Source organism: Schistocerca piceifrons, chromosome 1, assembly GCF_021461385.2.
Source record: "Schistocerca piceifrons isolate TAMUIC-IGC-003096 chromosome 1, iqSchPice1.1, whole genome shotgun sequence".
In the NCBI taxonomy this organism is placed as follows: Eukaryota; Metazoa; Arthropoda; class Insecta; order Orthoptera; family Acrididae; genus Schistocerca; species Schistocerca piceifrons.
In genome coordinates, this window is record NC_060138.1 from 796,249,115 (window position 1) to 796,274,745 (window position 25,631).

Genomic DNA, 25,631 nt, shown 5'->3' on the forward strand with positions numbered 1-25,631 from the left:
ACCCCTGCCACCTTCAGAATTTGAAAGAGAGTATTCCAGTCAACATTGTGAAAAGCTTTCTCTAAGTCTACAAATGCTAGAAACGTAGGTTTGCCTTTCCTTAATCTTTCTTCTAAGATAATTCGTAGGGTCAGTCTTGCCCCAAGTCTTCCAACATTTCTGTGGAATCCGAACGGATCTTCCCCAAGGTCGGCTTCTACCAGTTTTTCCATTCGTCTGCAAAGAATTCATGTTAGTGTTTTGCAGCTGTGACTTATTAAGCTAATCGTTCGGTAATTTTCACACCTGTCAACACCTGTTTTCTTTGGGATTGGTATTATTATATTATTCTTGAAGTCTGAGGGAATTTCACCTGTCTCATACATCTTGCTCACCAGATGGTAGAGTTTTGTCAGGACTGGCTCTCCAAAGGCTGTCAGTAGTTCTAATGGAATGTTGTCTACTCCGGGGGCCTTGTTTCGACTTAGGTCTTTCAGTGCTTTGTCAAACTCTTCACGCAGTATCGTATCTCCCATTTCATCTTCATCTACCTCTTCTTCCATTTCTGTAATATTGTCCCCAAGAACATCGCCCCTGTATAGATTTTCTATATACTCCTTCCACCTTTCTGGTTTCCCTTCTTTGCTTAGAACTGGGTTGTTTCCATCTGAGTTCTTGACATTCATGCAAGTGGTTCTCTTTTCTCCAAAGGTCTCTCTAATTTTCCTGTAGACAGTACCTATCTTACCCCTCGTGAGATAAGCCTTTACATCCTTACATTTGTCCTCTAGCCATCCCTGTTTAGCCATTTTGCACTTTCTGTCGATCTCGTTTTTAAGACGTTTGTATTCCTTTGTACCTGCTTCACTTACTGCATTTTTGTATTTTCTCCTTTAATCAATTAAATTCAGTATTTCTTCTGTTACCCAAGGATTTCTACTAGCCCTCATCTTTTTACCTACTTGATCCTCTGCTGCCTTCACTATTTCATTCCTCAAAGCTACCCATTCTTCTTCTACTGTATTTATTTTCCCCATTCCTGTCAATTGTTCCCTTATGCTCTCCCTGAAACTCTGTACAACCTCTGATTCTTTCAGTTTATCCAGGTCCCATCTCCTTAAATTCCCACCTTTTTGCAGTTTCTTCTGGTTTAATCTACAGTTCATAACCAATAGATTGTGGTCAGAGTCCACATCTGCCCCTGGAAATGTCCTACAATTTAAAACCTGGTTCCTAAATCTCTGTCTTACCATTATATAATCTATCTGAAACCTTCTAGTATCTCCAGGGTTCTTCCATGTATACAACCTTCTTTTGTGATTCTTGAACCAAGTGTTAGCTATGATTAAGTTATGCTCTGTGCAAAATTCTACCAGGCGGCTTCCTCTTACATTTCTTAGCCCCCAATCTATATTCACCTACTACGTTTCCTTCTCTTCCTTTTCCTACTGTCTAATTCCAGTCACCCATGACTATTAAATTTTCGTCTCCCTTCACTACCTGAATAATTTCTTTTATCTCATCATACATTTCATGAATTTCTTCATCATCTGCAGAGCTAGTTGGCATTTAAACTTGTACTATTGTAGTAGGCGTGGGCTTCGTGTCTATCTTGGCCGCAACAATGCGTTCACTATGCTGTTTATAGTAGCTTACCCACACTCCTATTTTTTTATTCATTAATAAACCTACTTCTGCATTACCCCTATTTGATTTTGTATTTATAACCCTGTATTCACCTGACCAAAAATATTGTTCCTCCCGCCACCGAACTTCACTAATTCCCACTATATCTAACTTTAACTTATCCATTTCATTTCCATTTTTAAATTTTCTAACCTACCTGCCTGAATAAGGGATCTGACATTCCACGCTCCGATCCGTAGAACGCCAGATTTCTTTCTCATGATAACAACGTCCTCTTGAGTAGTCCCCGCCCGGAGATCCGAATGGGGGACTATTTTACCTCTGGAATATTTTACCCAAGAGGACGCCATCATCATTTAATCATACAGTAAAGCTGTGGTTTCCCCTTGCTTCAGGAGTCAGTAAGTACGGTAGAATGCTCCAAATGTTTGGGTTATGTATTGATGAAAACTTGAACTGGAAGAAGTATATTACTCTAAGCTTATCAGGCAAGTTAGTTCAGCCACTTTTGCTCTTTGTGTAATTGCTAATGCTGGAAACAAATGTATCAAACGCCTGACATATTTTGCATATTTCCACTCAGTAATGTTGATCGGAGTAATTTTCTGGGGTAACTCATCACTTAGAAAAAAAGTACTGGTTCTGCAAAAGCAAGTAGCAGTAATAATGTGCTGTTCACCCAGGGACATCATGTAAGTACCTCTTCAAAGAGCTAAGCATTTTACCTCCGCCATCACAATACATATATTCATTAATTAAATTCATCATAAATAATCCATCACAATTTGAGACTTTATGGCCCTTTTTTAAAGCAGGCAGTGCCTCAGAAAGGAATTCAGTATGCACCAACAAAAATTTTTGATCATTGGCCCAATAATATAATGTGTCTGACAGGTAGCAAAGCAAGTTTTAGGTGTAATTTAAAGTCATTTCTCTCCTGGACAACTACTCATTCTATTCCATTGATGAATTTGTACTTAAGAAACTGGCAGCTATTAAAAAAATGGTAAGTGTAGTAGTATGAGTCGGACTGAAAATAATAATGTATTCATTAATATTAACACTAACCTACATCTACGTGGATACTCTGCAAATCACATTTAAGTGCCTGCCAGAGGGTTCATCGAACCACCTTCACAATTCTTTATTATTCCAATCTCGTATAGTGCGCAGAAAGAAGAACACCTATATCTTTCTGTACGAGCTCTGATTTCCTGTATTTTGGGTGTCAGTAAAATATATTCACATTCGGAGGAGAAAGTTTGTGATTGGAATTTCGTAAGAAGATTCCATCGCAACGATAAACACCTTTCTTTTAATGATGTCCAGCCCAAATCCCGTATCATTTCAGTGACACTCTCTCCCATATTTCGTGATAATACAAAATGTGTTGCCCACTTCTTTGAACTTTTTCGATGTACTCCATCAGTCCTATCTGGTAAGGATCCCACACCATGCAGCAGTATTCTACATGAGGACGGACAAGCATAGTGTAGGCAGTCTCCTTAGTAGATCTGTTACATTTTCTAAGTCTCTGGGTAGCCTTCCCCACAACATTTTCTACGTGTTCCTTCCAATTTAAGTTGTTCATAATTCTAATTCCTAGGTATTTAGTTGAATTTACTGCCTTTAGATTTGACTGATTTATTGTGTAACCAAAGTTTAATGGATTCCTTTTAGCAGCTATGGATGACCTCACACTTTTTGTTATTTAGGGTCAACTACCAATTTTTGCAACATTCAGATATCTTTTCTAAATCATTTTGCAATTTGTTTTGATCTTCTGATGACTTTATTAGTCGATAAGTGGCAGCGTCATCTGCAAACAATCTAAGACGGCTGCTCAGATTGTCATCCAAATTGTTTATACAGATAATCATGTATACATATCCTGTAAACTGACATTCCACATAATTTCAGTGAAAGAATTGTTCAGATGATCTATCCGACATATAATTAAATAACCGACCATCCAGTTGTAGAGCATGCTATGTAAGATAGTGTGACCTGTTTTACTGTGCCATCTGCCACCTGGATCCTTCTCCCAGGAAGATCTTTACTGAATTTTGCTGGTGGAGACTATACTTGTAACATATCCTTCATTCTGACAACCTCCTGATCTCTCTCTCTCTGCTAGTCCCTGTCATTCACTACCTGTTCACTGGTCCATTAGCTTGTTTACCTCTTTTGCCTGGTAATTCCCATTACATGTATTCTCCTCAACCACTGAGTAACCTTCAATTGCTGAATGATTTTCACTCTTAAAGTTCATGTCTTACTGCCATAAGTCACAACTTTTAATGCACACTGAGTGTAAACTTTCCTATTGAGATATATCGGAAAATTAATTTCCAAAATTGTACTTCATTGCTTAGCTTAGGTGAAACCCAATACTTTTCTGCCTTGTTTTTAATATTGTATTGAATATTGTATGTGCTAAAGTGAGGGGGCTGACATGTCTATAGTATTTTAATGTCTTGTCTGTTCCCACAGACTGTCTCTGACTAATTTTGGAATTTCTTTTTGTATTATTTTTCCTTCAGGTTCAAGCATATCTATTGAAACACAATCCTTGCCTATTACCTTTTCATTCTTTGTGCCAGAATATTTTTATTAACTATATTTCTGGTTTGTCTCTTGAATAAACATCAAAAGAAATCTTGTAATGTTTGTACAATTTTCTTTGTGGTTGTAGAAATGGTTCTCAAGTGAGACATTGGCTGTCATTGTAAAATTCCTACAGTATTTCATTGGTGTGATGGACACAGTGCTGAGCTGTGACTGAAACCCCCTATTTATGTCAGTCTAAGCAGGAAATGCAGAGCCGTGAGGGTGCCAAATTCGGTGTCCAATAATGAAGATATCTTGCCCAATACTGGGAAAGACAGGTACACCGTCAGTTTAACAATGAACTGAGATCTTTTCCACATGCACAGAGCTTGTTATTCATACTATACACTGTTGTCGACTGCCTCAGTGCCCTCTGTCAGGATTAGCATGGCCATATACGCATCCACACTGGTATATAACTATCACCACCATTGTCATCCAAATATCTATATCCTCAGTGTAATATCATCCCTTGCATGACCAGCAGTTCTCCTTGTGGTTACTGTGATTTTAACATGGCCAGTGCTGGATTACACACTGTACTAAGTTGGTATACTGTGTCTCTGTTCTGCAGATTTATTGAGCTACGAATTTCCACTGCTTCTTTAATAACACTATCCTGATATTAAACAATGGAAAGTAGTAAGTTCAACTGTTTAGGAAGAGATAGACTGCTGCCACTTACCACAAAAAAAGACATGTTAAATTCCAGACAGACACAATTAAAAGACACTTACACAAAGCTTTCAGGCACAGCCTTACACAAAGCTTTCAGGCACAGCCTTCATCAGCAAAAGAGAGACGGAGAAGCATGCACCATTCATACACACAAGAAAGTACACCTCACGCACACATGACTGTCAACTCTGGCAGCTCAGACTAGAATGCAACTGTCATGTGGGATGTCAGCAGCAATCTAGAGGGGACGTGGAAGGGGGGATAGTAGAGCACAAGTGAGTGGCACAGGAATGCTGTCTGGTGGAGTGTGCAGGGACTAGAATGCCAAAGGCACAGTGTCAGGAGATTGTAGGGCAGAGAGGTGAGGAAAAAAGGAGCGAAAAGGACTGGAGTGGGGAAAGATGGGTGGGTGCATTAGGACAGGGTCGCAGAAAAAGAGACTGGGAGACAAAAATGGGGAGGCGATGATAGGACAGTGGGAATGGAAACTGTTGGGTGGAGGGTGTGGGTACAGTATGCTACCATAGGTTGAGGATGGGGTAATTACGGGAGCAGAGAATGTGTTGTAAGGATAATTCCCATCTGCACAGTTCAGGAAATCTGGTGTTGGATGGTAGGGTCCAGATGGCTTGAGTAGTGAAGCAACCATTGAATTTGTTTTGTCCCAGGTACAAACTACCAAGTGGAAAGTCGGAACTAATTACAACTTAGAAGATTTATCCTGAAAACAAGGTGAAACATAACTCAGCATAGTCACTCATGTCCTAGCCAAAGTTCATCTCCTGTAAACACTATCACAATAATAGTGTTGCGACTGAGAGGGGACTTGCTCCTTACCCCAGGAGCCCCACCAGATGACTCCCCTTCCGGGCCGTGACAATGCGAATTAATCACTTGGAGCTGCGTCCTGATTGGCTCCATAGCCTCCAGCGGTATGACTGCTGCATCTCTTGTAGCAACCTCACTGTGCCACATTTAAGTATGCCGTGCTGCTGCCACTGGAGCATTGGCACACGGTGCTCGAGAAGGTGGTGGCCGCATCTTACGTCAGGCGACCTTGCTGTACGAATGCACGGAACAACAGAAATCGAGCACATTATGCTCAGGTACATGTGTCGCAGGGTGGTCTACTTTGCTTTTGGCCATAGTTAGGTGGTGGCAATTCATCCTGGTGAACAGCTGGTTGATAGTCATACCACTATAAAAAGCTGTGAATGGTTGCAGCAGAGCTGCAGTTTCCACATCGACTGTCTTGTCATCTCCTTCCCATTCTCGTCTCCCAGTCTCTTTGTCTGCCACTCTCTCTCAATGTAACTGCCCATCTTTCCCCACTCCAGTCCTTTTTGCTTCTTTTTTCCTCACCTCTCTGCCCTACAACCTCCTGACACTGTGCCTTTGGCATTCTAGTCCTTGCACACTACACCAGACAGCATTCCTGTGCCACCCACCTGTGCACTACCATCCCTCCCCTTCCCCATCCCCTCCAGATTGCTGCTGTCATCCCACATGATAGTTGCATTCTAGCATGAGCTGCCAGATGTGGTGGTCATGTGTGCGTGAGGTGTACTTTCTTGTGTGCATGAATGGTGTGTGTTTCTCTGTTGTTGTTTTTTTTCCTTTCTTTTTTTTCTGAAAGCTTTGTGTAAGTGTCTTTTAATTGTTCCTGTCTGCAACTTAATGTGTCTTCTTTATGGAAAGTATCAGTCAATCTTTACTTACATTGTTGATGTTACTACCCCAATAATATTAAAGAAGCAGCGGAAATCCGCAATTCAACAAATCTGCTGAATATGCACACTCTGCCTCTGCAGTAACTACTATCATCACTACCACTCTTCCTTTTTTTATTTCCAGTTGTTCTTAATGAGATAAATTTCAGCCCTTTATAGTTAACTATCATAATGTTTGGCTTGCTCAAAAGATATGTGTCACATCAGTGTTTTCAATCCAATGCCGAGGACTGGGCTAAGAGAACAGCTTGTATTATGCACCTTTGGTTACTGACAGCAGTCACAGTAAAATCTTTTAGCAGACTCTGTGCTAGTGAAGTACTGCGTTGGATAGGGAAGCCTCTTCTATGCATAAGCCCGCATCCCAAACCGATACCACCTTGGAATGCTCTGTCGTATTTTAAGGTCTTTGCAATTTGCGAGGCACTTAACTAGATTGTTTTGTACAAGCAAAAGAACTCTTCTTTTAAGTTCAGAATATTTCCAACTTGGGCCCTATGAAGGATTTCCTCGATGAAATTTGCTGATTGTTCTACGTTATGATGTAATGCCATGCGTTAGATTCCTTCCACCCATACTTTTTTTGCCAGCTGTTCTATCAGTTGTACTTTTGACATAACGAATAGCACAGATGAACTTCACCTTTATTTATTGTGGAGAAATACTGTAAAAATTTGATCTTTCACTTATATCTGTATAATCTTAGTTTTCTTAGAAGGTGAACTTGTTTCTTAATGTAATGTGGTTTGCCTCACCATACTTAAATAAGTTTTAATAATCTCCATTTTCAATTTTCTGCTTGATGACGTTGGTTCTTTATAGTTACTTATGTATTGTTACTCTGGATCTCATTAGTGTATGGTGTTCTGAAATTCATCACGTGCTCAATAGTTTCCTAATTGTCTGATGAAAACTGTCAATTTCATTTTTATTTCTGTGTGGTCCTTCTCAGATCTGTTTTCTATTTATCTATTAAAAGAAAGTGTTTAGGTCGACATGTTGTTCCTTCCATAAAATTGTACTAGTGTGTGACCTCTGTCGTTTGTAGTGTCACACCATATGTTTCCCTCTGAAGGACTGCTCTTAATGTTTTGTCCAGCTGTTGTATCAAAATGTTTTATTGTCATTTTTAGTGGAATTTGGTGTTATTTGTAATTTAGTTGATCCTGCCAGTAGTCATATGCTTGTCTCAAAGATTAAGCCATGCATGTCTCAGTACAAGCCGCATTAAGGTGAAACCGCGAATGGCTCATTAAATCAGTTATGGTTCCTTAGATCGTGAGTGTCGTCGTAACTGCCGTCTGCTTCACGTCTGCTGTGCAGCAAGCTACGTTAATTTAAGTATTAACTGTATTTTTCTTACTTGTCACTTCTTCTTCCGTGTGTTTTTGCTTTTAGGAAGCTTTAATTGTCGAGTGCTAGTAATAGTGTTCCATAGATTTCGTTTGTTTTGAATACAGTCAGAGAGAGTCCCTTTAGTCAACCATAGTGCCAGTAGTGCTAGTGTTTGTTTTCAATACAGTCCAGAGACAGGTAGTGCTATTTTCATTGTTTTCTACAAGAAGTGTCTAGCAACCACAGTTTAGTCAACTATCAGCCGCCTTTAGTGAATTAGGAGTCTAGTTAAAAGTTGATTAACTCTCTACAGTGAATTGATTTCTTAGGATGGCCGCGGTCAGCCGTCTTCAGGCTGCTGCCTCGGAGTGTAGCGGCAGTGGGGAGTGTGGTGCGTCGCATGGTACACCCCAGGTGTTACATGCTTCACCCACTGTCTCTGCTGTCAAGACATCTTCGCGGGTACCAGGTGCGGTCGGACCACCCTCTCCCCAAAGGGAGTGGCGGGTTCAGTGGCGTTCGCGGCGCACGAGGCGGAGGGTCAATGTGGACGCCGGCCGTGTGGCATCGCCCGCTCTGCCTGTGAATGGACATGTGGCTGCTCCTTCAGCAAGGTCCGAGCAGGCACACGGGGGGAGGGGTTTATTAGTTATTGGGAGCTCCAATGTTAGGCGGGTGATGGAGCCCCTTAGGGAAATAGCGGAAAGGTCGGGGAAGAAGGCCAGTGTTCACTCTGTCTGCTTGCCGGGGGGCCTCATCCGAGATGTGGAGGAGGCCCTGCCGGTGGCGATAGAGAGCACTGAGTGCATCCGACTGCAAATTGTTGCTTATGTTGGCACCAGTGACTCCTGCCATCTGGGTTCAGAGGTCATCCTCTGTTCGTACAGGCGGTTGGCGGAATTGGTGAAGGCAGAAAGCCTCGCTCGTGGGGTGAAATCTGAGCAAACTATTTGTAGTATCGTTCCCAGAACCGATCGCGGTCCTCTGGTCTGGAGCTGAGTAGAAGGCTGAAACCAGAGGCTCAGACGATTATGCGGAGATCTGGGGTGCAAATTTCTCGACCTCCGCTATCGGGTGGAGAAATGTAGGGTCCCCCTGAATAGGTCAAGCGTGCACTACACGCAGGAAGTGGCTACAAGGGTAGCGGAGTACTTGTGGAGTGTACATGTGGGTTTTTTAGGTTAGAGAATCCCCTCCCTAGGCCCGACAAGACGCCTCCTGAGACGCGGCAAGGTAGGAGTAGGCAAAATGCAACAGGGAATAACAATATTAATGTGCTAATAGTAAACTGCAGGAGCGTCTATAGAAAGGTCCCAGAACTGCTCTCATTAATAAATGGTCACAATGCCCATATAGTACTAGGGACAGAAAGTTGGCTGAAACCAGACGTAAACAGTAATGAAATCCTAAACTCAGATTGGAATGTATACCGCAGAGACTGGCTGGACAGTGAAGGGGGAGGCGTGTTTATAGCAATAAGAAGTGCAATAGTATCGAAGGAAATTGACGGAGATCCGAAACGTGAAATAATTTGGGTGAAGGTCACGGTAAAGCAGGCTCAGACATGGTAATTGGATGTCTCTACAGGCCCCCTGGCTCAGCAGCTGTTGTGGCTGAGCACCTGAAGGATAATTTGGAAAATATTTCGAGTAGACTTCCCCACCATGTTATAGTTCTGGGTGGAGATTTTAATTTGCCGGATATAGACTGGGAGACTCTAACGTTCATAACAGGTGGCAGGGACAAAGAATCCAGTGAAAATTTTTTAAGTGCTTTATCTGAAAACTACCTTGAGCAGTTAAACAGAGAACCGACTCGTGGCGATAACATATTAGACCTCCTGGTGACAAACAGACTCGAACTATTTGATACAGTTAACGCAGAACAGGGACTTAGCGATCATAAAGCGGTTACTGCATCGATGATTTCAGTCGTAAATAGAGATATTAAGAAAGGTAGGAAGATTTTTCTGTTTAGCAAAAGTGACAAAAAGCAGATTACAGAGTACCTGATGGCTCAACACAAAAGTTTTGTCTCAAGTACAGATAGTGTTGAGGATCAGTGGACAAAGTTCAAAACCATCGTACAATATGCGTTAGATGAGTATGTGCCAAGCAAGATCGTAAGAGATGGAAAAGAGCCACCGTGGTACAACAACCGAATTAGAAAACTGCTGCGGAAGCAAACGGAACTTCACAGCAAATATAAACATAGCCAAAGCCTTGCAGACAAACAAATTACGCGAAGCGAAATGTAGTGTGAGGAGGGCTATGCGAGAGGCGTTCAATGAATTCGAAAGTAAAGTTCTATGTACTGACTTGGCAGAAAATCCTAAGAAATTTTGGTCTTACGTCAAAGTGGTAGGTGGATCAAAACAAAATGTCCAGGCACTCTGTGACCAAAATGGTACTGAAACAGAGGATGACTGACTAAAGGCCGAAATACTACATGTCTTTTTCCTGAGCTGTTTCACGGAGGAAGACTGCACTGTAGTTCCTTCTCTAGATTGTCGCACAGATGACAAAATGGTAGATATCGAAATAGATGACAGAGGGATAGAGAAACAATTAAAATCGCTCAAAAGAGGAAAGACCGCTGGACCTGGTGGGATACCAGTTCGATTTTACACAGAGTATGCGAAGGAACTTGCCCCCCTTCTTGCAGCAGTGTACCGTAGGTCTCTAGAAGAGCGTAGTGTTCCAAAGGATTGGAAAGGGGCACAGGTCATGCCCGTTTTCAAGAAGGGACGTCGAACAGATGTGGAGAACTATAGACCTATATCTCTAACGTCGATCAGTTGTAGAATTTTGGAACACATATTATGTTAGAGTATAATGACTTTTCTGTAGACTAGAAATCTACTCTGTAGGAATCAGCACGGGTTTCGAAAAAGACAGTTGTGTGAAACCTAGCTCGCACTATTCATCCATGAGACTCAGAGGGCTATAGACACGGGTTCCCAGGTAGATGCCGTGTTTCTTGACTTCCGCAAGGCGTTCGATACAGTTCCCCACAGTCATTTAATGAACAAAGTAAGAGCATATGGACTATCAGACCAATTGTGTGATTGGATAGAAGAGTTCCAAGACAGCATGTCATTCTCAATGGAGAGAAGTCTTCCGAAGGAAGAGTGATTTCAGGTGCGCCGCAGCGGAGTGTCGTAGGACCGTTGCTACTCACAATATACATAAATAACCTTGTGGATGACATCGGAAGTTCACTGAGGCTTTTTGCGGATGATGCTGTGGTATATTGAGAGGTTGTAACAATGGAAAATTGTACTGAAATGCAGGAGGATCTGCAGCGAATTGACACATGGTGCAGGGAATGGCAGTTGAATCTCAATGTAGACAAGTGTAATGTGCTGCGAATACGCAGAAAGATAGATCCCTTATCATTTAGCTACAAAATAGCAGGTCAGCAACTGGAAGAAGTTAATTCCATAAATTATCTGGGAGTATGCATTAGGAGTGATTTAAAATGGAATGATCATATAAAGTTGATTGTTGGTAAAGCAGATGCCAGACTGAGATTCATTGGAAGAATCCTAAGGAAATGCAATCCGAAAACAAAGGAAGTAGGTTACAGTACGCTTGTTCGCCCACTGGTTGAATACTGCTCAGCAGTGTGGGATCCGTACCAGATAGAAGAGATAGAGAAGATTCAATGGAGAGCAGCGCGCTTCGTTACAGGATCATTTAGTAATCTCAAAAGCGTTACGGAGATGATAGGTAGACTCCAGTGGAAGACTCTGCAGGAGAGACGCTCAGTAGCTCGGTAAGGGCTTTTGTTGAAGTTTCGAGAACATACCTTCACCGAAGAGTCAAGCAGTATATTGCTCCCTCCTACGTATATCTCGCGAAGAGACCATGAGGATAAAATCAGAGAGCTTAGAGCCCACACAGAAGCATACCGACAATCCTTCTTTCCACGAACAATACAAGACTGGAATAGAAGGGAGAACCGATAGAGGTACTCAAGGTACCCTCCGTCACACACCGTCAGGTGGCTTGTGGAGTATGGATGTAGATGTAGATGTTAGTATAACTCTCTATAGTGGTATTCTGCTTTCCTGTCAGAGTGGGCACGCTGGTTCATGAATTCAAATGATTTTCATGGGATATCTTTTGTTCATTTTTTTAAGTAAGATTTGCTTATTTGTTCCATTTGATCGTATTTAACTCCTCTTCCAACTCAACTAATCAGTCTTTGGATCCTAAAGTTACACAGTGTATTGTCCCTCAAAAAAAGTTAGTAGAGACAGTACACTTTCTGAGGTCCATGTTGTTATTTGTTTGGCCAAACCTAAGGAATAACTGGATGTATCCATAGTCTGATGACTTTGCCTAAGTTCCCTCAAACCACTATTCTCAATATTCACTCACCCTGGCTGAATAACCACCGTCCCAGGAACTTGCACATGCAATGGACCCTCTCACAACTCCACCCATGACTAACTTGTCAACTAGAGCATGAAAACCTTGGCAAGACATGTGAACAGTACTAAACCTTGTCAGATATGTGCTTATAGAAGTCTCAGTCCAAGTCTTAAGTGGTTTTGAATCTCAGAGCTTGGTATCCACATGACCAGTTGTCATCTGTTATTGTGACAGTAGATCCCTCAAGCATTAGGTCAGTATTATTTTCTAGCAGTCAGTCAATGTCTGTGTGACTGGTTACGTATTGAAGATGAATGTGAAGGCTTGGAGACATTGACTCACCATACTGTCTGTGGTGTGAGTTAATGAGCACCTCATCCATATTTGTTCTCCACAAACTGGTGATTTATCAAGATTATTACATCATGGCTACTAACAGCTGCACTTCAGGATTGGATATTAAGATCTACCCTGACTAATTTACTCAATTTTCACTAAGATGTAATTAAAAGCTCTCCTGCAGTTTCTTTTCAGTCTTCTTTTGCATTTCTCTCGGTGAATATATACATAGAGAAGCAACTGCTATTTGAATTGTATTATTTACACACTTTGCAACTGAGAGTACATACTGGATATACAAACAAGAAGGAGACACTAAAGTCAGTATGTTCATAAGTGTGAAGTCATGTTTTAGTACACTTGTTGAAGTGTGCCATTCTAACATTGATTTGGAAAAACAAATCTACACATTCATGTAAGTCATTGAATGGGTAGCAGGACAGATATACTTTCAGTGACTTTTTTAAAGTTTGTGTTGTTTTACAACCTCTTGTTTTGTGTGTTATAGGTTTCCATTTTATACTTTCAGACAGGAACAGAATATAACTGTGAACTTCAGACATGGATGCAAAAGTGTATATGGAAATTGCTTTTGTGCCTTATGTTCTGGCTGTATATGTAAATCATTTAAAATGATTATATTAATATCAAATTCTTTTCAGGGAAAAGAACAGTTTACCAAATTGTGATGCTATTCAGCAACTGAAATCTCAGCTTCAGTCATCAGAGGAGAAAGTGCAGCTTTTGGAAGAAAGCCTGAGGAATGCAGAAGAAGATGCCAAACGAAAGGCAGAAGAGGTCTGGTACTACTCTGTTTCTTTCCCTTTCTCTTTCCATTTCTTCTGCCTCACAAACTCTTTTGAATGTATGGTAATTTTCTCATATAAATGTCGTGTTTGTTCACTTGTGTACTAAATGTGTACTGGGCCATTTATAAAATTAAAAATTTGATTTTAGAATTTTGTGATCCATGTTTTCAAGCAATCAGACATGTACACAAATCAGAGTGAACAAATTTAAAGGTAATTCAGATTTTTGTTCAAACAAGACTTCATTTTCTTACGGATTATCTGATGACAAGGTAATAGAGACACGAAAAGAAAAAAAGTTTCAACAGTTTTTTGTTTATTTATCTGCCATTTAGCATAATCTCTGATCCAGTTTCAGATCTGATTGATTTTTCAAGACAGCAGAAATCCTTTATTAGTGCATAAATAAAATAACTTGTAGCCACTACATAGCTCCATTCTATTAATGATAGACTCGTTCGTATTCTTCATGTTCAACTTTATTGTGAAGCAATGAGCCAGACATTTACATAGAACATCTAAGACAAAAACAAAAACAAAGCAAAGAGTAAATGATTATCTGCACACTAGAGACTTTGCCGCTGCCCTGTACTGTGCGCACTCAACTATTCGTCTGTGTGCTCCCACTCAGCCCCCTCCCTGAAGAACGGAGCTCCAGGAATGTGTGGAAACTTGTACCAGACCCTTCGCCCAGCTATTGTGCGAATTTCCGGCTGTACTTCCTCCATCATCGTATCCTCTCGCAGCTTCATCCGGTTCGCTGTCCTACCATCCGTTGCACCCTGCAGGTGCCCCTCGTCTTGCTGCAGGCCCACCTCCTCTTCTTGTCTTACATCTTCTAGCAGTAAGTGAGCCGGGTTCACCCGGGCTATTGACATAGTAACACTCTTATCGCAAACTAGGATAGTCATGGCCTGGTCCGTACGGTGTAGTACTTTATAAGGTCCCGTATATGGCGGCTGCAATGGAGTTCTGACTGCCTCGGTTCGCAACATTACATGCGAGCACTTGCTCAATTCCCGATGTACGAACAACAGCCTAACGCCATGCCTTGTCACTGGTTGTGGCCTAAGCTTGGCCAGTTGAGCCCTTACTCTTGTTAACAAGTACGGTTGATCCGTCTCGCCTGTACCATTCTGAAAAAACTCTCTGGATAGGCAGAAGGCTTCCCCATATACTAATTCCGCTGTATATGCTCTGAGGTCAGGTTTGAAAACAGTGCGTAAGCCTAGTAACACTAGTGGCAATGCTCCTGACCAATTCTCACCATGGCACATTAACGCATCCTTAAGTGTTCAGTGCCACAGCTCTACCATGCCGTTGCTTTCTGGATGATAACTTGTGGTATGGTGACGGCAGAACCTGTACATGTTTGCCAGCTCCAGGAACAAGGAGCATTTGAACTGACATCCTTGGTCCATCGTGACATGTACCGGACATCTGAACCGTGCTATCCACGTTGTCGAGAATGCCCAACTGACTGTCTCTGCTGATATGTCTCAAATGGGAATTGCTCATGCCCATCTCGTAAATCTGTCAGTTGCCGTCAATAGATACCAATAGCCTTCGGACATGGCAACGTTCCAACAATATGTAGATGCACATGTTCAAAATGACCAGTTGGCCCGTCAACTTTACCCACTGGCTTCTTCACATGGCATCCCACTTGACATCGCTGACAATCGAGACACGTCTGTGCCCACTTCCGACAGTCTTTCTTAATTCCTGGCAACATGAAACTGCTCTGTCATTAATTTTACACTCGCTTGGGGTCCTGGATGAGCCTAACCATGTAACCCTTCGAATACTTCCCGGTGCAAACTCTCCGACGCAAAAGATCTAGGCCGTTCCTGTGAGGTATCGCACCATTGTATTGTCTCACCTTCTGGGCACAGTTTTCTTAACTTCAACCCGGTGGGCGTGCTCTGCCGAAAAACCTGCAGTTGTGCGTCATCCTTCTGCTCTCTCGCCATTGTAGCATAGTTTACTGAATACTTTATTGCCGCAACTCATGAGAAGTAATCTGCCACCATATTCTCTGCCCCGTTAATATGTCATAAATCAGTAGTGAACTGGCTTATATATTCCAGTTGCCTGAATTGTTTAGGTGACAAAGTATCCGTATGCTTGCAGGATGCGAAAGTGAGCGGTTTGTGATCTGTAAACAATGTAAATGGTCTGGCTTCCACGTAAGGACAGAAATACCTTATGGCTTTGTAAGCAGCCAGCAGCTCTCTATCATACGCACTCCAATTCGCTGTGGGTCTGTGAGTTTCTTGGAGAAGACTCCTAAAGGCTGCTGGTGACCAGCAGTCCACTGATGCAACACTGCCCCAATCGCCACCTGACTTGCATCAACAACAATAGCTAGCTTCGCATCTTTCTCTGGGTGAGCTAGTAAAATCGCTTGCTTTAGGCTTTCCTTGATCCGCTCGAACGTGCGCTGCATGCGTGATGTCCATTGTAGCTTCTGATTTTTCCCGGTGTTCGTGCCCGCCAAAGCCTCCGTGAGTGGCGCTTGTAAAGCGACAGCTCCTGGCAGATATTTGCGATAAAAATTTAAAACACCTAGGAACCTCCGCAACTGTTGCAAATCTAACGGGCGAGGCATCTGCTGTATAACCCTGACCTTCTCCTCCAAAGGATGGATGCCAGCTGCTGAGACTGTGTGACACAGGTAAGTCACCTGATCTTTACGCAAACTGCACTTGGTGTCATTCACCACTACACCCCAAGTATGTAGCCTCTCGAAAACTGTCAGGAGGTGCTCTTTGTGGAGGGCTGCTGTGTCTGAGAACACCAGTATATCGTCTAAATAGGCGAAAGTGAAATCTAGCCCTCACAGCACCTCATCGATGAAACGTTGCCATTTCTGTGCAGCGTTTTTTAAACCAAATTGCATGCGCAAAAACTCGAAAAGACCGAAAGGTGTAGTGACTGCTGTCTTCGATATGTCACTGTCAGCCACAAAGTATTTGGTGGTATGCTTTTTTACAGTTGACTACACTGAAACATTCAGCTCCGGCCAATTTATTTGTAAAGTCGCGAATGTTGGGAACCGGATACCAATCAGGTATCGTACGGGTATTCAACAACCTTCCATCTTTCTTTCATATTAAATGTAAAGGCGAGGCCTATGCACTATCAGATCTTCGTATCACTCCCATTTCCAACATCTCTTCAAACTCAGCTTTTGTGTCTGCAAATCTATCTGGGGCCAACCTTCTCGGTCTGAGGGAGACCGGAGGCCCAGGCACGGTGTTTATGTGGTGAACTGTATGATGGGCCACCATGGCTATCGGCTGCACTGACGGTTCTCTAAGTCGGCATACTTCTGTCACTCCAACCGAACTGTGTACTTTCACTGTGATTATTCCTACATGACCAGGCACCACCTCTTTGCCCCTTCTAAGCTGCGATAACCGAATGTCCACCGCAATACCAAATGCATACAGAAAATCTGCTCCTAATATGCACTCTGCCACATCTGCAATGACAAAATTCTAGTGACAAATAATACTAAGTCCGAAATTCACTTCTTTGACACAACTGCCATACGTCATTATGGGCTGTTTATTTACAGCTTTGAGGCAAAACAATGTGTTGTCACTGAGGGAAGTACATTTCCTCTTTGGCCACGTGCTGACATCAGACCCGTGTCTATCAAATAATAACATGAAGCCGTCACATCTCGAACATAAAGTTGCCAAGATACTGTTGATAAAGAGACATCTGTACTTATAGTCTCCATGTTATTTACGCGGTGAGCGTGACTGCACTTAGAGGCTCGCTCCCCGAATCGTCGATGAAACCAACACTACTGCTCCTTCCCGGCATGTCCGCTGTCCTTATGTGTCGGCAGGACCTCTGAACCGGTAGCTTTCAATGCCTCCATCTGCCTCTGCAGCCCGTCTAGCTGCTCCTTGAGTTTTTGAAGTTGTGTACCAGTAACAGCGTGCCACTGCTTATCAATCACTGCGGCTTCATATTCTTCTGCCGTCGCCTCCACCTTTGCTATACTGAGAGAATTTGTTGGTTCAACCGTCGCATGAACCTTGTCGACGAGTTGGAGTAGTGCTTGTATATCGTATCCGTCATTCCCTGCCACAGCTGCTCTTACTGCAGACGGAAACTGTGCTGCCCAAACAGAATGAAGTGTAGTGTTCGAAAATTCATTTTCCGTCACAATTCCATGCAAATGCCTCCAATATTTGGAGGGAATTCTGTCACCTATACGTTCACCTCGCGACACCTGGCAGAGTATTTGATCTAGCGGTGTAGCAAGCCGGCTTATTAAAAAGCCCTTCAGTGTTGTATATTGCTGTGTTTACGCTGGCTGTCTAATTATCTCTTCAACCAATATTGCCGCTATCATGAACTTTTCCCGGTCATCAGTTACCCGATTATGCATGAATGCCAGTTCTAATATGGAGAACCAAAGTTCCGGTTTATCGGCCAGGAACGGCGGTGAGCGTATTTTCATGCATTGTTCCAGTGAATCTTCCTCTTATATATGTGTTCCGGCCGCGGATTTTGTCCTGGTAATATCACTGTCTCGCTCCGCTGTATCCATTCCATGGTGTCGAGTGTCGTTCCATAACTCCTGGACCTGACTGCGCAGCATACCCTGCCGGTGTACTGATCATGCTGTAGAGCTTCTGCCATTTGGCGTATGTTGTAGTGTACCTTCGTTGTCCTCCTCTGCCTCTTGCCATACTTGTTCTTTTGACTTTGGGGTCACCACTTCGTAGTCACTACGTAGCTCCATTCTATTAATGATAGACTCGTTTGTATTCTTAATGTTCAACTTTATTGTGAAGCAATGAGCCAGACATTAACATAGAACATCTAAGACAAAAACAAAAACAAAGCAAAGAGTAAATGATTATGTACACACTAGAGTCTTTGCCGCTGCCCCTGTACTGTGCACACACAACTATTTGCCTGCGTGCTCCCACAAACTCATATATCAAGAGATGCAAGTTAAGCAAAATACATTTGTTGTTTCATTTTCCAAATGGTATCTGAATGCTATGCTGCACTACCCTTCCCATCCCTTTCTGGAATATTACTGTGTCGTACGATGTCTTTAACCGATAGGACTGATGAAGAACACCAGAAAAGTTAAAAGAAGGGCTGCTTATTTTGTACTATCATGAGTAGTGGAGCGAGTGTCATGAATGTGATAAATAAGTGAAGCCGTTTCATTAAAGTACAAACTTTCTTATGCAAATGCCAAAAAAATTTTTAATGCCCATCTACACCGGAGAAATGACCACTGTGAGAAAATAAAAGAAATCAGAACTCAGACAGAAATATTTAGGTGTTCATTTGCTCCCCACATGCTAATTGAAAGTGGAACATCGAGAAATAGTCTTAAAGTAGTTTTCTGGACACACTGGTAAACTCTTAAGTAGGATTTGCAGAATAATCATGTAAATAACACAGTTTGTTCAGATAGCATTTCTTTTCAAATTGCATTTAGACAGACATATAATTTGGAGATTTTAAACAAAAATATCAAATATTGTTTAATGTCCTTGAATCAGTTTTAAAGAAACATTTTCAATTTTCGTTCAACTAATTTCACAGTAGTCTCCTCTACAAACATTGTTATTCATTAATAAATGATGAGAATTGTTTTAAAAGTGATTGCAGTAAGTACAACTGGCATCTACAGACCCAACATTTCTCTTCACAGTCTTGCAAAAGCACCCAACAAAACAACAAATAAGGTTACTTTGTTCAATGTCTGGTGACTCTTTTCTTTGTGCTACAAGCATATCTTAGATTACCTCTGACATAATATGACAATTCCTAGTGCAAGATGTTTTACTCTGTTTACTAGAGTTAAACAATTTAAATAAATACAATTGAGTATCTCAAATCCCATTAAGCTTTGGTAGTAAGATGTACTTGAAGTCTTTTCTTTCACACACTGAATAACCACCATTGACTGTAGTAAATTGTTCATTCCTTGCATTTGTCTTGCAGCTGTCATTGATGTATGTAAAGTCATATTTATCTTGTATATACTATTTAATAAGCTACCAAATTCAATATGTATTGTGTGTGCTTAACATTTCAGACAACGAAACTGATTTTGCAACTGCGCAACTTGGAAAGTGGTGAATCTGGGTTGGCAGAGGCTTTGTCAGAACTGAATGATGCTCAGATTCAAATCTGTAATAAGGACCGGCGTATTGAACAACTGGTCAGCCAGCTTAATGAGGTTCAGACAGTTGTTGATAACCTGGAAGACCAAAATACTGTTTTGCGGTTAGTAGATATGGAGAATGTTGCAGTGAATATAAATTATTTGGTTACTGTTTGAAATGGTATTGTCTTTCCCTTTCTCTACTGTGAACCAGTTGCATTTTGCTTCTGTTTTATCATAACTGTGTAGTGTGTTGTGTTTTCAAATACTGATTGTTTGTGGAATCACTGACTGTAGGTCAAAGAGATCATACCCATAACTGTGATAGTTAATGTTACTACATTTGTGATCCTTGGAGCATAGATAGAGAGACAGATAATTTTATTTGCTCACAAATATGGCCGTTGCCAAGGTGGTGAACATAACATTTTTAAATCACATAAGTACATTAGATCCCTTTCATACAATAATTTACTATAAAAACTAAATTTACCCTTTTCCTATTGTCTTTAATCTGTGGCATTTGCCACTGTTGTACCAGATATTTAAATTTAGTGATGCATTCTGGGAATGGACTGAGGATACCTCCTGGTACTGTAATTTGTGCCACTCCTTTACTCGTCTACCAACATAAGAGTATTTAACCGCGCTGTTGTTTCATGATTTCACATTTATTTTTTACTAAAGGTCATTCCTTCATTTATATAATGCATCAGTAACCACCTTTGTCCTGCATCTTCCCTTGCGTCTTCACATGTGCTTAGTAAATTCCCCCAAATCTAGCTCTTACTCTTATTTGTGCAAGACTTAATTTCAACAACATTATCCCAATAATGTGCACCTAAGAAATGATGGAATAAAATGTTGTTGGTATTGATCGTGTCGCATTAGTGTATAAAATGAATTTATCATCACTAATGACGGTATTTGAAAAAAAAAAATATATATATATATATATATTCCTCTTCATGACAATGGACCGAAAAGATATTCTCTGGTGTCAATTTCTGAATATTGTAAGCACATTTTCTGCAAGCATCAGGCTTGTAGTTTTGATATGACAGCTCATCATTCACAATTTCGAATAGTCCTTTCTTTGAATCATCTCTGGGAAGAACATGGATGATAGCTTTTAGAACTTATAAAAGCACAAGTTCAACAAGATTATTGTCTGGCAGCTACATCTCCCAATTCTGTCCAGATAGTAGTGTTTTGAAAGGTTGTCCCTAAAAACATAAAATAGTTGTCTTACTTTCTCTTCATCCATTTCTGTAGGCTTTAAGCTCATACTGTACACCCAAGACACTGTCAGAGACGTTGCAGTTCATAGTAGTTGATGGAAAGTCATTGAGTAAAGCGGAAGTGATTTTTGGCATTCCCCAAGGCCCTCTGCTTTTCCTTATCCATATAAATGATTTAGGAGACAATCTGAGCAGCCATCTTAGGTTGTTTGCAGATGATGCTTTCGTTTATCATCTAGTAAAGTCATTAGAAGATCAAAACAAATTGCAAAACACTTTAGGAAAGATATCTGTGTGATGCAAAAATTGACAATTGATCCTAAATAATGAAAAGTATGAGGTCATCCACATGGGTGCTAAAAGGAATCTGTTAAGCTTCACTTATATGATAAATCAGTCAAGTCTGAAGGCCATAAGTTCAAATAAATACCTAGGTATTACAATTACGAACAACTTAATTTGGAAGGAACACACAGAAAATGTTGTGGGGAATGCTAACCAAAGACTGTGTTTTATTGGCAGAACACTTAGTTCTACTGAAGAGACTGCCTACACTATGCTTGTCCATTGTCATTTGGATTAATACTGCGTGGTCTGGAATCCTTACCAGATAGGATTAACGGAGTACATCGAGGAAGTTGAAAGAAGAGCAGCACATTTTGTATTATCACAAAATAGTGGAGAGAGTGTCATTGACATGATACAGGACTAGAGGTGGACATAATTAAAACAAAGGCATTTTTCGTTGGGACGGAACCTTCTCATGAAATTCCAATCACCAACGTCCTCCTATGAATGTGAAAATATTTCAGTGATGCCAACCTACAAAGGGAGAAACAATCATCATAATAAAATAAGAGAAATCAGAGCTCACACGGATTGATATAGGTACTGTTTTTTTTATGTGTTGTTTGAGATTGGAATAATAGAGAATTTTGTACCATTTGCCAGGCATTTAAGTGTGATTTGCAGTGTATCCATGTAGATGTAGATGTAGATGAACATTATGCTCACTTGTTCTGGGAATTGTAGTCTATGATCAGAATAGAATGGAATAGAATGTTTGTATTCACCTTGCAGTGTTTTTCATACAACTGGCTTCACCAGAGTTTACAGTGGTGTCAGATGTTCTGAAATATCTACATCTGTGTCTACATTTATACTCTGAAAACCACTGTGAATGTCACGGCAGAGGGTATTTCCCTCTGTACTGTGGGGTGGCGAGTAAGTTACTTCACTGGTTTAAAGTTTTGATGCCGTCTTTAATCACGAGAGCCTGGCAACTAATGTGGTGGTCTGCCAGAAAGCGAAGGGAAACGTACTGACCTTAGTTTCCGGTCTGCACGGCCACATTCCGGTCCAGCCCACTGAAAGAAAAGTGTCTATTTCCCATTTCTTTGCAGGATCAGGACTATGACTTCAATAAAAGTTTAAAGTTCCAATCAAGATTTAATTTAATTAAAGTTTATCACAAACAACACTTAAAATTGCGTTATGTTCAATTGAAAACAAGTCTTTCTAATCTAACAGCGCCTTTAGCAGTTCAGAGGTGACCTCTGCGGTAACTTCCTACCAGATTGTTTTTCACCCTGACTAACATCACTCAATTGAAAGTTCGCAATAAATGTTCAAAACTTAATGCCCGCGATAAAAGTGGAAATAAATTCACCACTTGCCACGTGGCATTGAATTTCACATGGACGGCACACTAACAGTTATTTTACCGAATTCTAAATGATTCAGGATGGTGTACAGACCTCGCGAGTTCACTATGCTTTTTCACTGCCAAATATGCGCTTGTCACAGCTCGGCTCTGACGTCATCCGAGGCAGAGCGCGACCAGACGTTTAACTGTCGTGGACCTCACAGTGTCTGAGAGTGAAGTGAACCTTCCTACTGCTTCCTACTATTTATAAGGTGCCAGTGCGGACTGCCGAGAGAACACCTGTTCTCTCTGTCTATTTGCATACGGCGGCAGTCTACAAATGACCGCTATCTCGGGCACATAATCTTTAATAATATAGTTACCAATTACTTCAGAAACTTCTTAATTTTTGCTGGTATGCAGATAAGCAGTTTGAAAGCACGTAGAAAGTTTCAGCTCGCTAGAATGAAAACTTTGCTTAATAGAATTTATTTAGTGGAGCTAATGGTAGATTGTTGCCTCTGAGCCATACCTTTGCTAAGACTTATATCAGTTGCTATTTATGTTACAAGTCTTAAACTTAGTGTAGCTCTATTATTTGATATATTTGATCATCTGGTTTAACTAAAATCCTCTATCATTAAAATTTCAAGTACTTAATCTACAACACTTAGGTACATTTTAGTTACAAAATTAGTTTTTATTTAATTACTCAAAAACTATAAGAGGTAGATTAACGTGGACTCTCTGTTATTATTTTTGGGGTGTGCTGAAGCATAAAACAAATTTTCAAGTTTCTAAGTCCATTGTTTAGCACCTCTGATTTTTCAGAAAAATGTGGATTCTGGCGTTAATTTTTGTTTTATGGTTTCGGAAACCAGCATCACTTATTTTTAACTTCTAACTGCACCTTCTGACCAAATTCGGACTTCCTAGCGTCATTGATTTTTCTCTTAAAACGGCATTTTTCCGTAAACTATTAAGTTTAGAACATCAAGACTTGGTATTTGGAAATTATTACACTAAACTATAATTTAACAAAGTTTTAAACATAAATTTTGATTTTTAATTTCATACTAAATTGTGGTGCAATACTTGTGCGCTACATGCAGACGCGTTAAGGTGACGTGGCGCTACTAGCAGTGAACAGGGGTAAGTCCCGGTGCACTCGCTCGCCTCTGTATGTCACACATGATACAGTGCTTGGTTTGCTTCAGTACCAGTTATTAGGGCTTTTTTTGTTCCATTCACACATGGAGCATGAGGAAAATGATTGTTTAAATGCCTCTGTGCCTGCTGTAATTAATCTAATCTTATCCTCATAATGTCTATGGAAGTGATATTTAGGGTGTTGTAGTGTACTCCTAGGGTCATGATTTAAAGCCAGTTCTTGAAACATTGTAAGTAGACTTTCTCGGGAAAATTTTTCGTATATTTTCAAGTGTCTGCCAGTCCAGTTCCTTCAGCATCTCAGTCACACTCTCCCACAGGTCAGACAAACTTGTTACCATTCATGCTGCCCTTCTCGCTATACATTCAATATCCCTGGTAGTCCTTTTTGGTATGGATCCCACACACTTGTGCAATATTTAAGTATAGGTCATATGAGCGTTTTGTAAACAATCTCTTTTGTAGATTACATTTTCCTAGTAATTTATGAATAAACCTGTCTGCTACCTGCTTTATCCATGGTTAAGCATATGTGATCTTTCTACTTCGTGTCCCTACTAAATGTTGACCCAAGTATTTGTATGAGTTTACGCATTCCAACTGTGCACTAATATTCATAGGATACAATGCTTTTTTCATTTTGTAAAGTGCAAAATTTTACATTTTGAACATTTAAAGCGAGCTGCCAATCATTGCACCACTTTGAAATCTTGTCAAGGTGTAACTGAATATTTGTACAGCTTCATTCATACTGTACTTAATTGTAGATAACTGCATCATTTGCAAAAAGTCTGAGGTCACCATTAATATTGTCTGAAAGATCATTAATATACAACATGAACAGCAAGAGGCCCAACACACTTTCCTGGAGTATGTCTGAAGTTACTTCCATATCTGTTGATAACTATCATCCTAGATAATATGCTGCGTCCTCCCTACCAAGAAATCCTCAGTCCGGTCACATATTTCACTTGAAACACCATATGATCATACTTTTGATAACAAGTGTAGGTGTGCTACTGTCAAATGCTTTTTTGAAATTGAGGAACACTGCATCTACCTGACTGCCTTGATGCATGGCTTTGAGGATGCCACGTGAGGAAGTTACAAGTTGGGTTTAACATGATCTATGTTGTCGAAATCCATGTTGGTTATCATGGAGGAGGTCATTCTGTTCAAGATACCTGATTATGTGTGAGCTCAGATTATGTTCTAAGATTCTATAACAAATGGATGTCAGGGATATTGGATGGTAGTTTTGTGGACCTCTTCTGCTACCCTTCTTGTAGACAGGTGTGACCTGTGCTTTCTTTTAGCTACTGGGAACAGAAGCTGGAAGGGATCTGTGGTACATAATAGTTAACAGATGGGCTAAATCAGCCATGAATTTGGTTTAGAATCTGACAGGGATTATATACTGTTGAAGGACATTGTCCATATTGACTGCAATCACCACAGTACCTCAAGGGGTGGGAGAATGGCTGGGGGAGGGGGGGGGGGAGGGGGGGAGGGGGGGGGGGCAGGGGTGTGACACCACTCAATGGTGTGGTTACTCCCAAGATGGCAGAGCTCCAAATGAAAACACAGGGCACTGCCACATCAGTTCACTTCATCAGTATTGGTAAGGTTGTAATGTATGACAGGGGATGTGTCTGTCCAATGATTATGATGAGGGTAATAATAATAACAGTAATAATAGTAATTCATGTGGTTCAAAGGCCGTGTGCAAGTCTTTCAATTTAACACCACTTTGGTAACTTGCATGTCCCTAGCCTGCCCCATTTATCCAAATGGGGAAAGGGGACCTCCAGCTTAATGTGGAACCTGAACGAGGTGACATTCCTGCTACCTCACATTGTTGACATGTGAAGGCAAGATTAAAGGCAGACTGAAAATTTCCATGGGCTGACCT

At 41.0% G+C, this 25,631-nt stretch overlaps 1 protein-coding gene across 1 annotated transcript in view; it reads left to right on the forward strand.

The window, feature by feature from the left end:
• Positions 1–25,631, forward strand: part of LOC124713594 (centrosomal protein of 290 kDa-like) — a 189,970-nt gene that overhangs the window by 19,023 nt on the left and 145,316 nt on the right. The window contains exons 9-10 of the mRNA XM_047242958.1: positions 13,360–13,495; positions 19,595–19,785. Of these exons, the coding sequence (XP_047098914.1) occupies positions 13,360–13,495; positions 19,595–19,785 (327 nt within the window). The remainder of the gene's footprint in view (positions 1–13,359; positions 13,496–19,594; positions 19,786–25,631) is intronic.